The sequence below is a fragment of the Callithrix jacchus genome, chromosome 5, assembly GCF_049354715.1.
Source record: "Callithrix jacchus isolate 240 chromosome 5, calJac240_pri, whole genome shotgun sequence".
In the NCBI taxonomy this organism is placed as follows: domain Eukaryota; kingdom Metazoa; phylum Chordata; class Mammalia; order Primates; family Cebidae; genus Callithrix; species Callithrix jacchus.
In genome coordinates, this window is record NC_133506.1 from 129211545 (window position 1) to 129228279 (window position 16735).

The 16735-nt window shown below is 43.2% G+C and overlaps 1 protein-coding gene across 18 annotated transcripts; it reads left to right on the forward strand.

The window, feature by feature from the left end:
- The first annotated feature begins 28 nt into the window (after window positions 1-28).
- Window positions 29-15604, forward strand: MTNAP1 (mitochondrial nucleoid associated protein 1). 18 transcript variants are annotated; one of them, XR_013535978.1, is made up of 7 exons: window positions 265-399; window positions 878-982; window positions 2762-4287; window positions 8864-8971; window positions 9489-9596; window positions 11365-11474; window positions 13926-15604. XR_013535978.1 is itself a non-coding variant. In XM_008997678.5 (6 exons), the coding sequence occupies exons 3-6, from the start codon at window positions 2769-2771 to the stop codon at window positions 14024-14026; spliced, it is 1836 nt and encodes a 611-aa protein (XP_008995926.1). In that variant the 5' UTR covers window positions 29-134; window positions 878-982; window positions 2762-2768; the 3' UTR covers window positions 14027-15604. The 18 variants fall into 18 exon arrangements, 15 of the variants coding, with proteins under 15 accessions (XP_008995926.1, XP_035157552.1, XP_035157555.1 ...); XR_004743528.3 differs by having other exon boundaries at window positions 265-365; XM_008997678.5 differs by lacking the exons at window positions 265-399; window positions 11365-11474 and adding an exon at window positions 29-134.
- Window positions 15605-16735: the final 1131 nt, after the last annotated feature.

The window sequence follows — 16735 nt, forward strand, 5'->3', positions numbered from 1 at the left end:
AACCCCGCCCACGGGAAGAGGCGGGCTCGGAGCAGGAGGAGCGACTCGCAGCAGGAGGAGCGACTCGCAGCATCTGGGAGAAAGGACCTCTCTGAGGGTGGCCGAAGCGGACGCCTGTTCAGAGCCAACGGAAGGTAGGGTGTAAAAGTCAAGCCAGGTTTCAAATAAATTAAATTATGTCATAATAATATCACACAAGTATTTGAGTTGAATTCATGTGAGGTAATATGTTTTTAAAAATAGGCGGACCCATTAGGCAGTGGTGCAGATGGCCTGACGCGGGGCTCTGGCCGGGGGTTGGGCAGGCGCTGGGGAGATACCCTGGGGGGCTTGTAGTCTAGGCCGCCGCTTTCAGGTCTTCCGAGGTGAGGACTTCTCTGTGGTGAGCACTTCTCTGTGGTGAGCTTCCAGGGGTTGCCTTCCGCGGCCCACGTTCTAAGTCTGGGGGAAACTGTCCTGAGCGGAGAAGGGAGAGCATAGGGTGCCGGGGGAGGGTATCGGGTATTGGGTGCTGGGGCCGGCGGAAGGTCTTGCCGAAACCGCAGGAGGGACCCTGGACCCCTCGGTGAGGCTGCGGGAACGCCGACCCCGTTTACTCCGCTAGGCAGAATCGAAACAGCTTTCTGGGAAAGGAAGAGTCCGGGAAGGTGGGCAGGCTGGTAGCGCGGCCGGAGGAGGGAAAAGCGGTTGGAGAGCGCTGGTGGTGAGGATTAAAGCAACCGTGAGGTTCTCCTTGAGCCCGGAGGCTGACCGGGGGCAGGAGGGGGGAGGTCTTAACTCTGTTTTTCCGGACATGTGTTTGTATTTGGTTCGATACCTTGCCGCATTTACTCACTGTGCTGCTGCCGAGTCACCTGTCTGATCGTGTCTTACACAGGCTGACATTCACATTTCATTCCGCCACACCCGGGAACGGTGATCGGGAAGCATGGGCATCCGGGAGAAGTACTCGCAAAACTAGCATCCTCCTAGAAGAGCTTGGGTAAGAAAACAGACACCGACGTATGGACGTTACCGTGAGAATGTACAGAGATCTTTCAAGTAGGATTGAGTGTGAGGTGGATTAGAGGCAGAAACGTCTAGCAGGTGTCAAGCCCTTTCTAACCTTGTTAGCCAAAGATCCATGGACTGGTTTCATTTTTGTATAGTTTTGTAAACAAACGGTCTATGGCTTTCATCGTGTGGTCGATGTATACCTCCAAAGAATGATGGCTCACGCCTGTAATCCCAGCAGGCCGGGCGCAGTGGCTCACGCCTGTAATGCCAGCACTTTGGGAGGCTGAGGCAGGTGGATCACTTGAGGTCAGGAGTTCGAGACCAGCCTGGCCAACATGGTGAAACCCTGTCTCTACTAAAAATACTAAAATTAGCCGGGCGTAGTGGCATGCATCTGTAATCCCAGCTACTCGGGAGGCAGGAGAACCACTTGAACCGGGGAGGCAGAGGTTTCAGTGAGCCGAGATCGTGCCACTGCACTCCAGCCTGAGCGACAGAGCAAGACTCCATCTCAAACAAACAACCAACAACAAAGTAAGAATGATTACTGTAATCTGTTGACAGAAAACAGTTTTGTTCTGAATGACTTTGTACAGGATAAGATGGGTTTGTTGCTTGAATGAATGCATTGGTCAGGATTGGGTGTATTTTTAAGTAGTTTCAGTCACCCTTTTTAATCTCTTTGGTGGTCAGAAGGTATTATCAGTTGTAGTACTGAATAATATTTAAACGTTTATATCTAGAGGAATAATTCATTCAACAAATATTGTATGCCAGCTCAGTGCTAGGTTTTTACATACAGCTGTGCACAGGATAGGTATATTTCTTGCCCTCTGGAACTTTACGGAGAGAATAAGAAATATAGAAAGGAAATACCTTTCAACTAAACTTTGGAATTAAACATTTTCTTTCTGGACTCTAACTGAAAGGTACATAGGTAATGGTATGTTTTTTTTAAATTTTTACATGGTATATATTTAACAAAGTTGTCAAACTAAGCAAATTTGCCAACAATCTATTGTATTATAACTATAAAAAACAGGACTGTGTCCTTACCATGTATATATTTGTGCATTATACATACATTTTATATGTCTCTGTGTATATATATGCATATTACTAATTAAATGTTAGTAGAGGTTCATTTGTCATTCTTAGATTGTGGGAGTTCTCCTATTCTTACACCCCAGTGAATCTTCCATATATCACTTTGGAAACCTCTGCTGTAATCAATAATCTTTGGCCGGGCGTGGTCATTCCCACCTGTAATCCCAGCACTTTGGGAGGCTGAGGTGGACAGTTTGCCTGAGCTCAGGAGTTCGAGATCAGCCTGGGCAACATGGCCCTGTCTCTACTAAAATACAAAACATTAGCTACATGTGGTGGCATACCTCTGTAGTTCCAGCTACTTGGGAGGCTGAGGCAAGAGAATTGCTTAAATCTGGGAGGTGGAGGTTGTAGTGAGCTGAGATTGTGCCACTGCACTCCAGCTTGGGTGACAGAGCAAGACTCTGTCTTCAAAATAAATAAATAACCTTTGGTTCCTGGCCTGAGTTTTTAATTCTTTCCATTCTGTCCTTGAATAATGTATTTAGGGGTTTTAAAACAAATTTTCATACTCATGTAATGTCTAGTTGACTTCCTATAACCTTAAGTAGCAAACATCTAGCTTGTTCCAAATGAATTTAAAAGCTCCAACACATAAGTAAAATATTAATATTTACAAACTATGTGCTCCTTATAATCTGACGTTTACCTTTTTTAGGAATAGGATGAGTGATAATCCATCCAGAATGGAAGTGTGCCCTTATTGTAAGAAGCCATTTAAACGATTAAAATCCCACTTGCCATATTGTAAGATGATAGGACCAACCACACCTACTGAACAAAAAATGGATCAGTCCAAGCCTGCTTCACTCCCAAATGCTAAAAAAATGAAAGGGCCAATCAAAGTTGTTGTAATAAAAGCTAAAGGGAAAGAGTTAGAGACAGAGAATGAAGAAAGAAATTCTAAGTTGATGATGGACAAACCAGAACAGACAGTGAAGTCCTTTCCACTACCTGCTGTTGGTTTGGAAAGAGCAACTACTACAGAGGCAGATAAAGATGGCAAGAATCCAACCCAACCATCCTTCAAAATGCCAAAAAATACTAAGCCGAAGACTGCTTTCCAAGAAGAAACCAAGGCTCAGTTTTATGCAACAGAGGACACCTCTCCTAAAAGAGAACTTGCCAAAGATCTGCCTAAGTCAGGAGACAGTGGACGTCATCCTTCAGAAGCTGGGGCATCTTTACTGGTTGGCTCAATAGAACTTTCTTTGTCAAATCAAGATAGAAAATACTCCTCAACTATACCTAATAATATACAAACTACCTCTTATGATCTGCAGTTGGACAAAATTGATCCCCAAAGACAGGAACTTCTAGTAAAATTGCTAGATGGGCCCACCGGTGATTGTCATAGTTCTCCAAAGAATGTTGGTGATGGGGTTAAAAGGGTAAGAACATCATTGTCAAGCAATGAGAGAGAATCCAAAGGCAGGGATCACCTCTCAGGAGTTTCTGCTGATGTTCGAGTCACTGAGACTCCTGAAAAGAACACAGAATCACTCATTTTAAGCCTTAAAATGAGCTCATTAGGTAAAATCCAAGTCATGGAGAACCAAGAGAAAGGACTTAGGCTTGGAGTAGAGACGTGTGGGAGCAAAAGAAATGCAGAGAAAAGTGTGTCCGCAACAGAAAAGCAGGACTGGACTGCCTTGAGACATGGCTCTGAGAACTTCAGCACCAGTGATTCAGCCACAGGAAGGAAGTCTCAAGGTGAAGGACCACATTTAAGCTTGTTCATTCCAAGGGAGACAACTTACAAGTTGCATTCTGTATCGCAGCCAAGTGGTCAAAGTCTTGCTTCTCTAGCTACAAAATTTCTTCAAGAAGAGAAAGTAGAAGCCTGGAGTCATAATCATGTCCCTGGTGTCAGGGCATTAATGGAGAGTCCTGAGGGACAGATGTCTCTGGAGCCCAAATCAGTCAGTCAGTTCCAAGCATCACACACTGGGTGCCAGAGCCCTTTACATTCAACCCAGCATCACACTCCTCAGAGCCCCTTCACCAGTCATGCTGCAGCTGCTGGCAGGAAGGCCCTTCCTAGCTGCATGGGGCTGGAGTGGTTTCCAGAGCTCTATCCTGGTTACCTTGGACTAGGGGTGTTGCCAGGGAAGCCTCAGTATTGGAATGCAGTGTCCCGGAAGCCACAACTTACCAGTCCACAGGGGGAAACACTCTCACAAGGTAAACAAGCTTATTTTCAAGGGCCATCTGTCCCATCTTATGAGAGTCAAAATACTAACATTTTCAATCATTTAGCTTATTTTCACCTAGGCATGCCAGTGGACTGCACATAAAGTCCTGAAAGAGGCTGGGTGCAGTGGCTGACGCCTGTAATCTAAGCACTTTGGTCAGGAGGCTAAAGTGGGGGAAATCACCTGAGCCTGGGGAAGTCAGGGCTGCAGTGAGCATGTCACTTCACTGCAGCCTGGGCAATGGGAGTGAGACCCTGTCTAAAAAAAAAAAAAATGTTGGGCCGGGTGCAGTGGCTCACGCCTTTAATCCCAGCACTTTGGGAGACCGAGGCGGGTGGATCATGAGGTCAAGAGATTGAGACCATCCTGGTCAACATGGTGAAACCCCATCTCTACTAAAAATACAAAAAATTAGCTGGGCATGGTGGCGTGTGCCTGTAATCCCAGCTACTCAGGAGGCTGAGGTAGGAGAATTGCCTTAATCCAGGAGGTGGAGGTCGCGGTGAGCCGAGATCACGCCATTGCACTCCAGCCTGGGTAACGAGAGCGAAACTCCGTCTCAAAAAAAAAAAAAAAAAAGTCTTAAAAACATTACTCCTTGCTTTAGGGGTCAGTAGTTATGGTTTATCCCTGTTTCTCTCCCCCAGGTGTTGAAAGTTGCACTAGTTGAATGTTGCACTAGTTTGCAGTAGGCTGGCAATACTGAAAGCAGTTGAAAGAAAGAATAGAATGAGCACTGTGTTTAGAATCCAGTCAGGACCAGGTTGTACAAGAAATAGATTCTAGGTTTATGGGCAATTTCAACATCTAGGCATTTAGAGTAGCAAAGAAGTATGCAGGTGAAAGTAGCCAGGTAAGAGGGCAGGCAAAGCAGGTAAGTGGAAGTGGAGGCTCAGGAAAAGATTTTGCAAATGATCTCATAGTCACTAAACCTCGATTTGCCTGGTCTCAAAATGGATGTGTACTAAGAGCAGAGCATTGCTAGTCCAAAGCTGCTTTTTTTTTTTGAAACAGTCTTGCTCTGTTGCCAGGATAGAGTGCAGTAGTGTGATCTCGGCTCACTGCACCCTCTGCCTCCTGGGTTCAAGTGATTCTCCTATCTCAGCTTCCCCAGTAGATGGGACTACAGGCACACGCCACCACACCCAGCTAATTTTTGTATTTTCAGAAGAGGCAGGGTCTCACCATGTTGGCCAGGATGGTCTTGATCTCTTGACCTTGTGATCTACCCGCCTTGGCCTCCCAAAGTGTTGGGATTATAGGTGTGAACCACCGCACCCAGCCCAAAGCTACATTTTCTTTAACTGCCTTCTATAAATAGGCCTAATGTCTAGACCTTTTTGTACAAACTTGTAGTCACAAAGTCAAGCCCCTTCTTTATAATAAACACATTTAATGATATTAACATTTGTGTTGCTTTGTGGTTTTCTGAGTGCCATTTTTATTATTTGTTTTTTGAGATGGAGTCTCAGTTTGTCACCCAGACTGGAGTACAGTGACGTGATCCTGACTCACTGCAACCTCCACCTCCCCGGTTCAAGCAGTTCTCCTGCCTCAGCCTCCCGAGTAGCTGGGATTACAGGCATGTACCACCACACCTGTCTAATTTTTGTGTATTTTAGTAGAGATGGGCTTTCATCATGTTGGTCAGGCTGGTCTCCAACTCCTGACCTCAGGTGAATCGCCTCGCCCTCCCAAAGTGCTGGGATTATAGGTCTGAGCCACTGTGCCTGGCATGTATTTTTTTTATTTTGGCCACAAAACTCAGAGGTGGGCAGAATGAATTTATCCCTATTTTGCAGATGATGAAACAGGCACAAAGCAAATAAGTCACTTGTCCAAGTTCGTGTTGCCGATAATAGTAGAGCTGCAAGGAGAACCTTGTTTCCTGAGGCCTAGTTGAATCCTTTCCACTAAACCATAACTAAAACCACGTTTGTTACAGTGCCCTACTTGTCTGTATGTTTTTCAATTGCAAATGTACACACTCGCCCCATGATAAATCACTCTAGCAAGTTGAAGAAGTTTTGTATTTTCTGTACTATCTTTTTAGTGCTTAGGAGTGTCCTTGATAAAGGCACTTTTCATTTTAGAGGGAAAAAGGGAGGGACCTGACGTTTGACTATCATTATGCTACAGGCATTACATTATCTCATTTAATCCTCGTAACAGCTCTGAGGTGACACCACTGTCTCGCCCTGTTATTCCTCATGAGAAATCTGAGCTTCAGACATCTTAAGTGACTTGCCCATGTCCATGCAGTGACGGAATCAGGATTCAAATCCAGGCTCATCTGACTCTACTAATTATCCTTAGCAGTAAACCTCAGACTTTAAAGACCACAGATAGAAGTCAATACCTTGTTTGCTATGTTACTGATCTATTTCACTGTTAGGTTCAAAGAATATAGTAATAAGATACAATAACTTAAAATATTAAATTGGCAACGTTATGAAATAGAAAGTAGGCAGGAAAATACAATTTTCTTTTTCAGTAAGTTCCTTCCAAATAATGGTGAGAAACTAATTCCTTTTATTGCTTATAGTCTGTAACTAATAAATGCTGTGCTTAGTTCAGTACTTCTATATCAGATGGTAAATAAGGTATAATCATCATACGGCCTCTACTTCTATTATAAATTGAAAAACTATTGAAGTTGGATCCGGGATCAGTATTCAGACTCTGATGCTACCCCCAAACGAACAGAAGATACCAGAGGAGAGAAACCCTAGGATCATGTCAAGCCCTGATCCCTCCATTGGCCAAGGACTTCAAGGCCACATCAGTCTACAGGGATTAAAAAGTAGTGCTGGCCAGATGCCATGGCTCACGCCTGTAATCCCAGCACTTTGGGAGGTCAAGGCAGGTGGATCACGAGGTCAGGAGTTCGAGAGCAGCCTGGCCAACATAGTGAAACCCCATCTCTACTAAAAATAGAAAAATTAGCCAGGTGTGTTGGCACGAGCCTGTAATCCCAGCAACTGGGGAGGCTGAGGCAAGAGAATCACTTGAACCCGGGAGGCGGAGGTTGCAGTGAGCCTAGAACACGCCATTGCACTTCAGCCTGGATGACAGAGTGAGACTGTCTTAAAAAAAAAAATGGTAATGCCATTGGCTCCTGAAAAGCTTTGTAATTTCACCAGGTAATGGCTATCTCCAAAGGCTACAAATTAGAGTTGAGTTTTACTGGAATCTGCATAAGAGAATAGGCTATATACCCTTTCTCACTCAGGCAAGACATTTAATAAGTCATTTGCCCTTCTCAGGAAGCCAACTCCTTTGATACTGAAAGGCAGGCCAGTGAGCTAACAGTGACTAAATTAACTGTTAGCTTAATCAGGACAGGCCAGTAGGCTCACCCGACTGGAGAAAGCAGGGCAAGGTCAGGGAACCATGTGTTCCTGACACTGCTGACAACATGGTCGCAATTTTCAGGAAGTTGTCTCTTTGCATCTTTTTCCTCAAATTTTTTCTAAGATGAATGGACTTTTTTTTAAAGGGACTAACCACCTTGCAAAAGAATTATCTTCTTTACAATTTCCTGGAAGCCAACATAATTCTTTTCATTGTTCTTTAATGATCATTTGGGTATTTTTAACATCCACAGCAACGGTTACTATACCTGCTAAACCTGTTAATCGGTGTTCAAGGTATTGTTTATCCTGACTAAGGAAACCAAGACTAGAGAACTGCCAGTCGTAGAGATTACCTAGCATTAAACATGGAGAAAGCCATGTGCAGGAGAAACATGTTAAGGAGGATAAGCCCTCTTTTCTGGTTCTGCTTAAGTTATTCATGTACTGAACATAAATAGGAAATGATGCTGGCCAGGAATAGCGATAGGGTAATAGAACAGGCATGTTGACTGTGGACAAGTTGCAGTCATTTATCATAGTAGAAAGTCATGCTTTTGGCTAAAACGTTTAGCAGGTCATAGAAGATGTAAAAGAGGCCAGGCGCAGTGGCTCACGCTTGTAATCCCAGCACTTTGGGAGGCTGGGGTGGGCGGATCACATGAAGTCAGGAGTTTGAGACCAGCCTGGCCGACACAGTGAAACTGTGTCTCTACTAAAAATACAAAAATTAGCTTGGTGTAACAGCACATGCCTGTAATCCCAGGTACTCGGGAGGCTGAGGAAGGAAAATCGTTTGAACCCAGAAGGCGGAGGTTGCACTCTGAGCTGAGGTCAAGCCACTGCACTCCAGCCTGGGCAACAGTGAGTCTCTGTCTTAAAAAAAAAAAAAAAAAAAAAAAAAAAAAAAGATGATGTAAAAGACTCACTTCATGAAGCACATGCACATGAATCACCTGGCCAGGGTACTCAGACTAAAAATAAGTAGAGGTCCTGATTTTCAGGGGATTTCCCTTGGCCTTTTAAAAAACCCTTTTCACTGGAATTGATTTGACTTTGAGCACACAGCTGCAGTTCAAAGCAGAAATCTTTAATGCACCTGTTTAGAATATGCTTTTCCTGCGGCTTAGCCCTGGAACCTCAGCACTGGATGTTGGGGAAGGGGGTACACTTTGGTAAACAAATGACAGTGACTTCTGTTTGGAACCACAGTTTCTTTGTTGGAAAGAAGCTCGACTCATATGAGGAATTTGGAACCCCCTACCGGACTTACAACCTCCAGCTTCTCTCTAATGAGGTTCTTGGGAGCTGTACAAAAAGGTGAGGCTGGAGTTTGACTGTTGCATTCTGTTGCTGGTTCCAGGCAGTTGGAAAAGTTTCTCTTTAGGCTGTTATAGCAAGGTTCAAGAGGAGAAGAAAAAAATATTAAAATGTCTGTTTTCATTTTGGAGTTTGACATATCTGAAAGCACTGAAACTAACAACTACCATGTGTTCCACAGCTTGTATTTTTTAATACCCACCCCCAGCTTTCCCTTGCCCACATCTATTGCACCTCCTTTCAAAGCAGAAGGACTTTAAACTTCAAGTTAACCAGTTTCATTAGCCTCCTCCCACTAAAGATTTTAGCCAAGGTCCCAAAACAACAGTAACTAATTTGAATCTAGTCAAATTACGGTTCCTCGATGTTAGTTAGCTGTTAATGTGTTTAAAATATGTGCATATAAAGTATCTGAATTACAGTTCCATCACCCAAGCTAACTGGGAGAACTTGAATGACTCGCGGATACTAACCCTAGTTCCGGTCACTGTAACAAGCCGTGTTTCCTTCTGAACAGGCTGGATCAGGTGCAACACCACCATAAGGAAGAGTGGAGTGGGCAGCATCACGATGCTCTTCACTGGGTACTTCATCCTGTGTTGTAGCTGGAGTTTCAGGCATCTGAGTAAGCCTTTCTATATTTCCAGCCTAAATAACAGGTCCCATTCCATTATGAGGACTTCTGAGGGTTTCTCTGAATTGCTTTTCCTTTTACCCTTTTGCAGTATCTGACATGCCATGGTGAATGAGCTATTACCTGGGGGCTCTGGGTTTTATTAGAAGTTTGGTTGTAACAGCCTGTATAAGATTTGACTAGAATTTACATAATTGCCCTTGTCCTCTGTTTCATCTTGTCACTTATTTGTCTTGATTTTTTCTTCCTTATAGCTCCTAGGGTTTTTTCTGTTTTTTTTTTGAGATGGAGTATCACTCTTACCGCCCAGACTGGAGTGCAGTGGCAGGATCTCAGCTCACTGCAACCTCCACCTCCTGGATTCAAGTGATTCTTCTGCCTCAGCCTCCCAAGTAGCTGGGACTACAGACATGCACCACCACGCCCGGCTAATTTTCTATTTTTAGTAGAGATGGGGTTTCTCCATGTTGGTCAGGCTGGTCTTGAAATCCTAACCTCAGGTGATCCACCTGTCTCAACCTCCCAAAGTGCTGGGATTACAGGCGTAAGCCACTGCACCCAGCCTTTCTAGCTTTTTTCCTTCCCTGCTAAAAGTTTAGGTACCTAAGAACTGTTTCCCTGCTACAAGGGAAGGTGCTTTTCCTTGGTGCCTAAGAGCACCTTTTTGGCATTGAAATCAAACACCTTTATACCACAAAACAGGAGGAGTGATAGAATACAGCTGTCACTTACCAATGTGTCTAAGTCTTATTGCTATCTCAGTTAACCTACTTTAAACACTTAAAAAACAAAGCGCCATTATGGTTCTGAGTTTCAGCTTGCACTTAGTCTTAACCAGAAGGAAAATACCTTAATTTCATTTCTCTTTTAAGATATCCTTGTTTGTTTCTTAAAGTATTGTATTATAAGAATATATCCTTATAGTTAAAAAGACATTATGAGTGGGTATCAAAAATACCAGTATTTTTGTACAATTCATTTTTGTGTTGGTTTTTGTACAGTAAAAAACCAGTATTTTGGGGCTGGGCTCGGTGGCTCACACCTATAATAGCACTTTGGGAGGCCAAGGTGGGCAGATTACCTGAGTTCAGGAGTTCAAGTCCAGCCTGGCCAATGTGGTGAAACCCTGTCTCTACTCAAAATATAAAAATTAGCTGGGCCTGGTGGCAGGCATCTGTGATCCCAGGTACTCGGGAGGCTGAGGCAGGAGAATTGCTTGAACCTAGGAGGTGGAGGTTACAGTAAGCTGAGATTGTACCACTGCACTCTAGACTGGGTGACGAGTGAAACTCTATCTCAAAAAAAAAAAAAAAAAAAATCAAAATCTGATTCTAATTGGGATTTAAAGAAATTGGTGCCTAGTGAGTAGCGGGTAGGTCCGACAGCAGGAACAGGGCCACAGCACACTCCTGCATGCTGGCTGGGATGGCCTCGCCGCCATCCCCTGTACTAGACACCTGGCCATGGGTGAGGAAAAGAAATCCCTTTCTGATCATCCAGCATAAATGGAGAGGCCCAAAACCAAGAGTCATTTCTCCACAGAGAAGAGAGGTTTTATCAATCTGCTAGGGATTGTTTGATACCTGGCATGAGTGAATAGAGACTGAAGAAAGTGAAACCAACTTCTCACTGTGCGTAATACTCTATTTCCAAACTTATAAAACAAAAATAGAACAGAATGATCTGTAGAGGCAAGAGATAGCAGCAGTCATTGGAAGTGGCCTCTTGGATCCTTACATTTGTCTCTGTTTATCCAAAGAGCTGCAGCGCTGGCGTAAGTAGTGTTGACCTGGACATCACTTAAAGCTCTGGAACAGCAAAGGGTGCACGGTGGAGACGACTACAGTACATACTTAACAACTGAAAAATGTATGATATTTGATATTTGGGACAGGGAGAGGGAGTGAAAAAAAATAAAATTATTGGAATCTAAAACAATGATATAGGAAGTAAATGTATTATTAACGTAGACAGATCTGGTTCTGTCTGGATGTTCTTGGCTTGCTGTCAAGAGCAACTGAGAATTAGAGAAAAACTAGTTTTGTTTAATCATAAAGTTATTATTCAAGGAGATGTGAAGATGACAACGTTCATCATTAAAACTGAGAAGTTATTTCTCAATAAAAAGCTAGTATCTCATTACCATTCATCTGTATGAGATACCAGACTCCTACCTACATGTTGATACAGGAAAGTATCTGAATTGGCAGGAAATGAGCCCACATCAGGCCCTTCCCCTTGGGTTCTTTGGGACCCTTGACCAGATCTTGGTAGGTGTGAGAAACACAAGAGCTAAGGATGGGCATTTGAGTTGTAGGTAAACCTATGAAAAAACCTTACAATATGTTTTAAGCTGATTTTTAAAATAGCACACTAAATAAAATGTTAAATCACATTTTATACATCTTAATTGAGTATAGTAGTGAACAGGTGGTTAATTTATCATCTCTTCCTGGAAACTTTTAAGAATCCTACCCCTATCCCTTCTTAAGAGTTTCTGTGCATTACTGAGAAGTTCCTCTCAGTTTGTTAGGGTTGTTTTTGGCTGGTGGATTTTCCACGTCTCTTCATCTCATCAAACTATTCAGTGTCCAATTTTTAAAATATATATATATATTATATATATATATTTCTCTCTATATATAATATATATATATTTCTCTCTCTCTCTCTCTCTCTCTCTCTCTCTCTCTCTCTCTCTATATATATATATATATATATATTTTTTTTTTTTTTTTTTTTTTTTGAGATGGAGTTTCACTCTTGTTGCCCAGGCTGGAGTGCAGTGGCACAATCTTGGCTCACCGCAACCTCCACCTCCTGGGTTCAAGCGATTCTCTCACCTCAGCATCCCAAGTAGCTGAGGTTACAGGTATGCACCACAACACCAGGCTAATTTTGTATTTTTAGTAGAGACGGGGTTTCTCCATATTGGTCAGGCTGGTCTTGAACTCCTGACCTCAGGTGATCCACCAGTGTCGGCCTCCCAAAGTGCTGGGATTACAGGTATGAGCCACTGACCCTGGCCTTCAATGTCTAATTTTTTTATTTTTGCTTTGGTCTATAGCGAGTAAGTTGGATACTTACAGGTAGGAAGAGCTTTGAGGAAATTTAGGCAGCATCAATGGATAAGTGTTTCCCGAACCTCCTTTCTGATGTAGAGGGTTAGTTATATATCACACACACACACCCCTGTCTCAGCCTTGCTTGTAGTATGCTCGTGCCAAAATACATGCAGTCAGTTCCTCTTAAGTCCCAGCTCTCTTAAAACTATGGGAATGCCAGGTGCAGTGGTTCACACCTGTAATCCCAGCACTTTGGGAGGCCAAGGTGGGCAGATCACTTGAGCCCAGGAGTTCAAGACCAGCCTGTGTAATGTGGTGAAACCCGTCTCTACAAAAAAAAAAGTAAAATGTAGCCAAGCTTAGTGGCACATGCCTGTAGTCCCAGCTACTCAGGAGGCTGAGGCAGGAGAATCACTTGAACCCAGGAGGTGGAGGCTGCAGTGAGCTGAGATTGTGCCATTGCTTTCCAGCCTGGGTGATGGAAATGAAACCTTGTCTCAAAAATCCCCAAAACTACAGGAAAGCCAGGGTGCTGTTCCATGCCAGCATGTGTTGACCTGTATGTTGTGTGTCTCTTCTCAAAGCTGGAATGCTGGATCTACTATTTACCTACCTTTTCTTTTTATTAAGAAGTGCACAGTGACACTTTTTTTTTTAAAATTAAGTACCTACCTTTTCTATTCCCAAACCCTTCCTCCTTTCCATCCCTAGTGGGAGTAATGTAATTCTGCAACAAAGTCTCATAGTTAAGGAAAAGGTATTCAGCAATATATCCCTGTATTTAGAATTTCCTGTAAGGAAAAAAAGTTATGATTGAGGGAGAGAGTTCTATATTCAGTTATTTTAATATTACTAAGAACTTCACTGGAACCTAGAACAGTCTTCCCTGCCGACAGAGCTTTGTGCCCATTCTGTGAATGCTCTTTAGGAGAGATGCTTAACGATTTTCTCCACAGCTCCCCATGTGTCCTTACTCAAGACCAGGAACTGTGGAGGTGAGAAGGTAGAGGAGAATGACCTTCAGCAATATCCTCCTTCCCAGTCCGCCCAATTCCCTGGAGCAGGGACAGCCGACCACTGTGGCCCACAGAACAAAGCCCGCCCACTGCCTTGCCTTTGTACAAAAACACAAGCCCTGCTCATTTGGTTAGGTGGAGTCCATGGCTGTTTCACACTACAACAGCAAAGTCGAGTAGTTGCAACAGAAACCACATGCCCTGAAAAGCTGAAAATATTTACTATCTGGCCTTTACAGAAAAACTGTGCCGACCCCTGCCCTGGAAGAGTGCGGCACCTCCGTGTGTTGGCATGGCGAAGACGACTGGGGAGCGCCGCTCAAAAACATGTTTGGATTAGGAAGTGCATTTAAGTAGGAGAAGCCTTTCATGACTTGTCTTTAGTGCCTTTGTGCCCAGCGTTGCCCACTGAATTGCCACGTGACACCTAAGTGTAGTGTTAGCATAAAGGGATAGCTTGTCAGCCGTCAGGGTTTTTATCAAGAACTTTTGTATCACTGCTATAAACTAGTATCACTTGTCATAATCAGAATGCTAAAACATAATGAAACAGTTGAACTTAGTCACAGTATTTTATATCCCTGAAAATAAGTTCCTTAATGAGAACAGAATTATTTAATGATCCCATCTCTCCTAAAAAGATATCTGCCTCATATTACCAAGTTTAAGACAAAGATGAGATCCTGTATTAATCATTGGTAAGTACAAGGAATTCTAACTCACATACGGTAGGAAACAAAACCTCTCAACTGACTTCTTTGAATTACATACTGAGAATCCACAAATAAAGTAGTGTGGGTAACTTTCAAGAAGCCATTGGAAACATCTCCACATTCTGGAGTTACTGGTAAATGTCGATAAAGTAATGCAGGGAAAGGCTTCCCTCTCTGCTTATTGCTGCCATCGAGGTTGGGAAAATAATCGAAGATGTTTTATCAAATCCTTCAAGAATCTCTCATAATGTTCAGAATAGTTTAAGAACGTTGTCGAGGTAAACTGATAGCCAGTTGATTCTTTTCTGAGATTTAGATCTAAACAAACCCAGCATGCTCAGGGAGTATACCTCATAGCTCTAGTGTACAATACTGATGTAAACTTGCCTTGTGAGGATACGTGTTTCATTCATACATGCAAAATTCCTGTAAGTTCATTTGCACAGCCAGTTCCAATCACGTATGTGATAACCAGATTAAAAGCTTCATCCAGAAAGATAAGATTTTTCAAAACGAACAGTGAACAAGACTGCTACCTGCAGAATCCGGTACACCTCAGGTGTGAGGTGGGATGACTACTCATCTCTTAACAGAGTCAAGGAAAAAAGAATACCTCTAACACAACTTACCATTTTAAACAGCCTTAGAAGTTCTGTCTGTTAATATCATGCTGCATGAAGATGGGGTAAAATTCATGTTCTGTCCTGTCCATGGCATTGGTGAAAGCCCCCTAGGTACGAAGCAGTGCTTCAATCTTGCTTCCAGGCAGCAGCTTGAGTTCCCAAGTCTTCCTGCAAGGTGTATAAAAATGCAGCATGAGAATCTGTACATGGAATCCATATTCACCTTCCCATCCATCACACAGAAGAGGCATGGTGATACCCAGTCCCCTCCATGCTTAAGACATATTTGAAGGTTCTGTTATTAAAAGCTGGAAATACTCGCGGGCATGCCTGAACACCCCAGCTGTAACGCACACGTGGTCTGTGTAAGTGGATTAACATTGAGGCTGCCTAGTTTAATCCTAAGTAATAGTATCTGAAAGACTGAGTTTATTTGGGAATGTGTAGTTTTTCTAATACACACTAAAATTTAGCTATTAAAAATTTTGTTTTATCATCAGCAGACTCATTTATACTTTATGGGGAACCTACATACTATTACCGCCACTCTTCATAATAAAAATATTTGTAAAATATAAGAAATACTCTTCTGAGCTGATCATTTGCCTGTTCTAGAGCCTTACCTGTGAAATGGATAGGAGTGTCCCTGGTTAAGTTATCCAGTTTACTGGAGCCTCCCTTGGACTGTAATTTGGGGATAATCATTCCTACTTGTATGCATTTGGTAAGATTAGAAGTCATACATATGTTAATTCCAGCAGCATCCGTGATGGTAGGAACTTCCTGATAGCAGCTGTTTTAAAGCCTGTAGTGTGTGCCATCATACTACATGCAAATTCCAAACTTGAGGAGAAACCCTACTGCAGTCCCCACACACATCAGCCAACATCTGGCTGCTTGCTTTGTGCCCAGTGCCGTGCAAGGTTCTTTACATGCGTTTTCTCCTTTTAGTTTCAAACAGGCCTATGACATAGGTGCTATCCTGCTCATTTTCCAAAAAGAAAATGGGCTTGAGGAGGTTGAGTGATTTGCCAGCGTAGCTCTGCTGTTCATCACACAGCAGTCCCCATTGGTTTGAACGGGCATTCAACCCCCCAAAACCTGCCTCCTAGGCTTTGTTCTTTTAGATGGCCCTGACTGTGGACTCCAGCTCCAGGCTGGCCAGGCACCTGTCTCTTTACCAAGTTGGGGGACCAGTTCTTCCTCACATATCACATTGTTCCTCTCCATTTCTCCAAAAGGCTCGGCACAGCCGCCACCCGCGTTTCCCAGTGGATTAAGTTGCCTTGGTGTTTGCCTTTCATGATGGTGTTAAAACATACTGTTAAACATTCCACATCACTACCTTACCTTCCCAGGATAAGCCTATTTTTGTACCATCTACTGCCCCATAATATTCCACACATAAGGCACAGAATATATTCTTAGATTTAAGTAAGCCATACAGGGAAGCAGCTGTCATGCTAAAAAACCATTTGATTTAATTGCCAGTTGATAGCAGCAGCTGAGGCCATATGCAGAGGAACTGCCACATGCAACCTGGAACTGTCTGTAGGAGCTGAGCAAAGTATAATGATCGTGGGTTTCCCACAGACTCGAGCTTTTGGTTTTATGTACATTTTGCTCTCGTTTTATGGATAATTCGTTCCTGCCAATCTGCCTCCAATCCTGTTGTATGTTTAGTAGCTCATTCCCTTACAGGATAAAAAAGGA

What these genes read in the sequence shown, in the direction of transcription:
- MTNAP1 (XM_008997678.5), top strand. Translation starts at nt 2,769, where the DNA reads ATGAGTGATAATCCATCCAGAATGGAAGTGTGCCCTTATTGTAAGAAG. An exon ending in GGGGGAAACACTCTCACAAG is followed by an intron (nt 4,288 to 8,863) that starts GTAAACAAGCTT and finishes TTGGAACCACAG; the next exon opens with TTTCTTTGTTGGAAAGAAGC. An exon ending in CTTGGGAGCTGTACAAAAAG is followed by an intron (nt 8,972 to 9,488) that starts GTGAGGCTGGAG and finishes CCTTCTGAACAG; the next exon opens with GCTGGATCAGGTGCAACACC.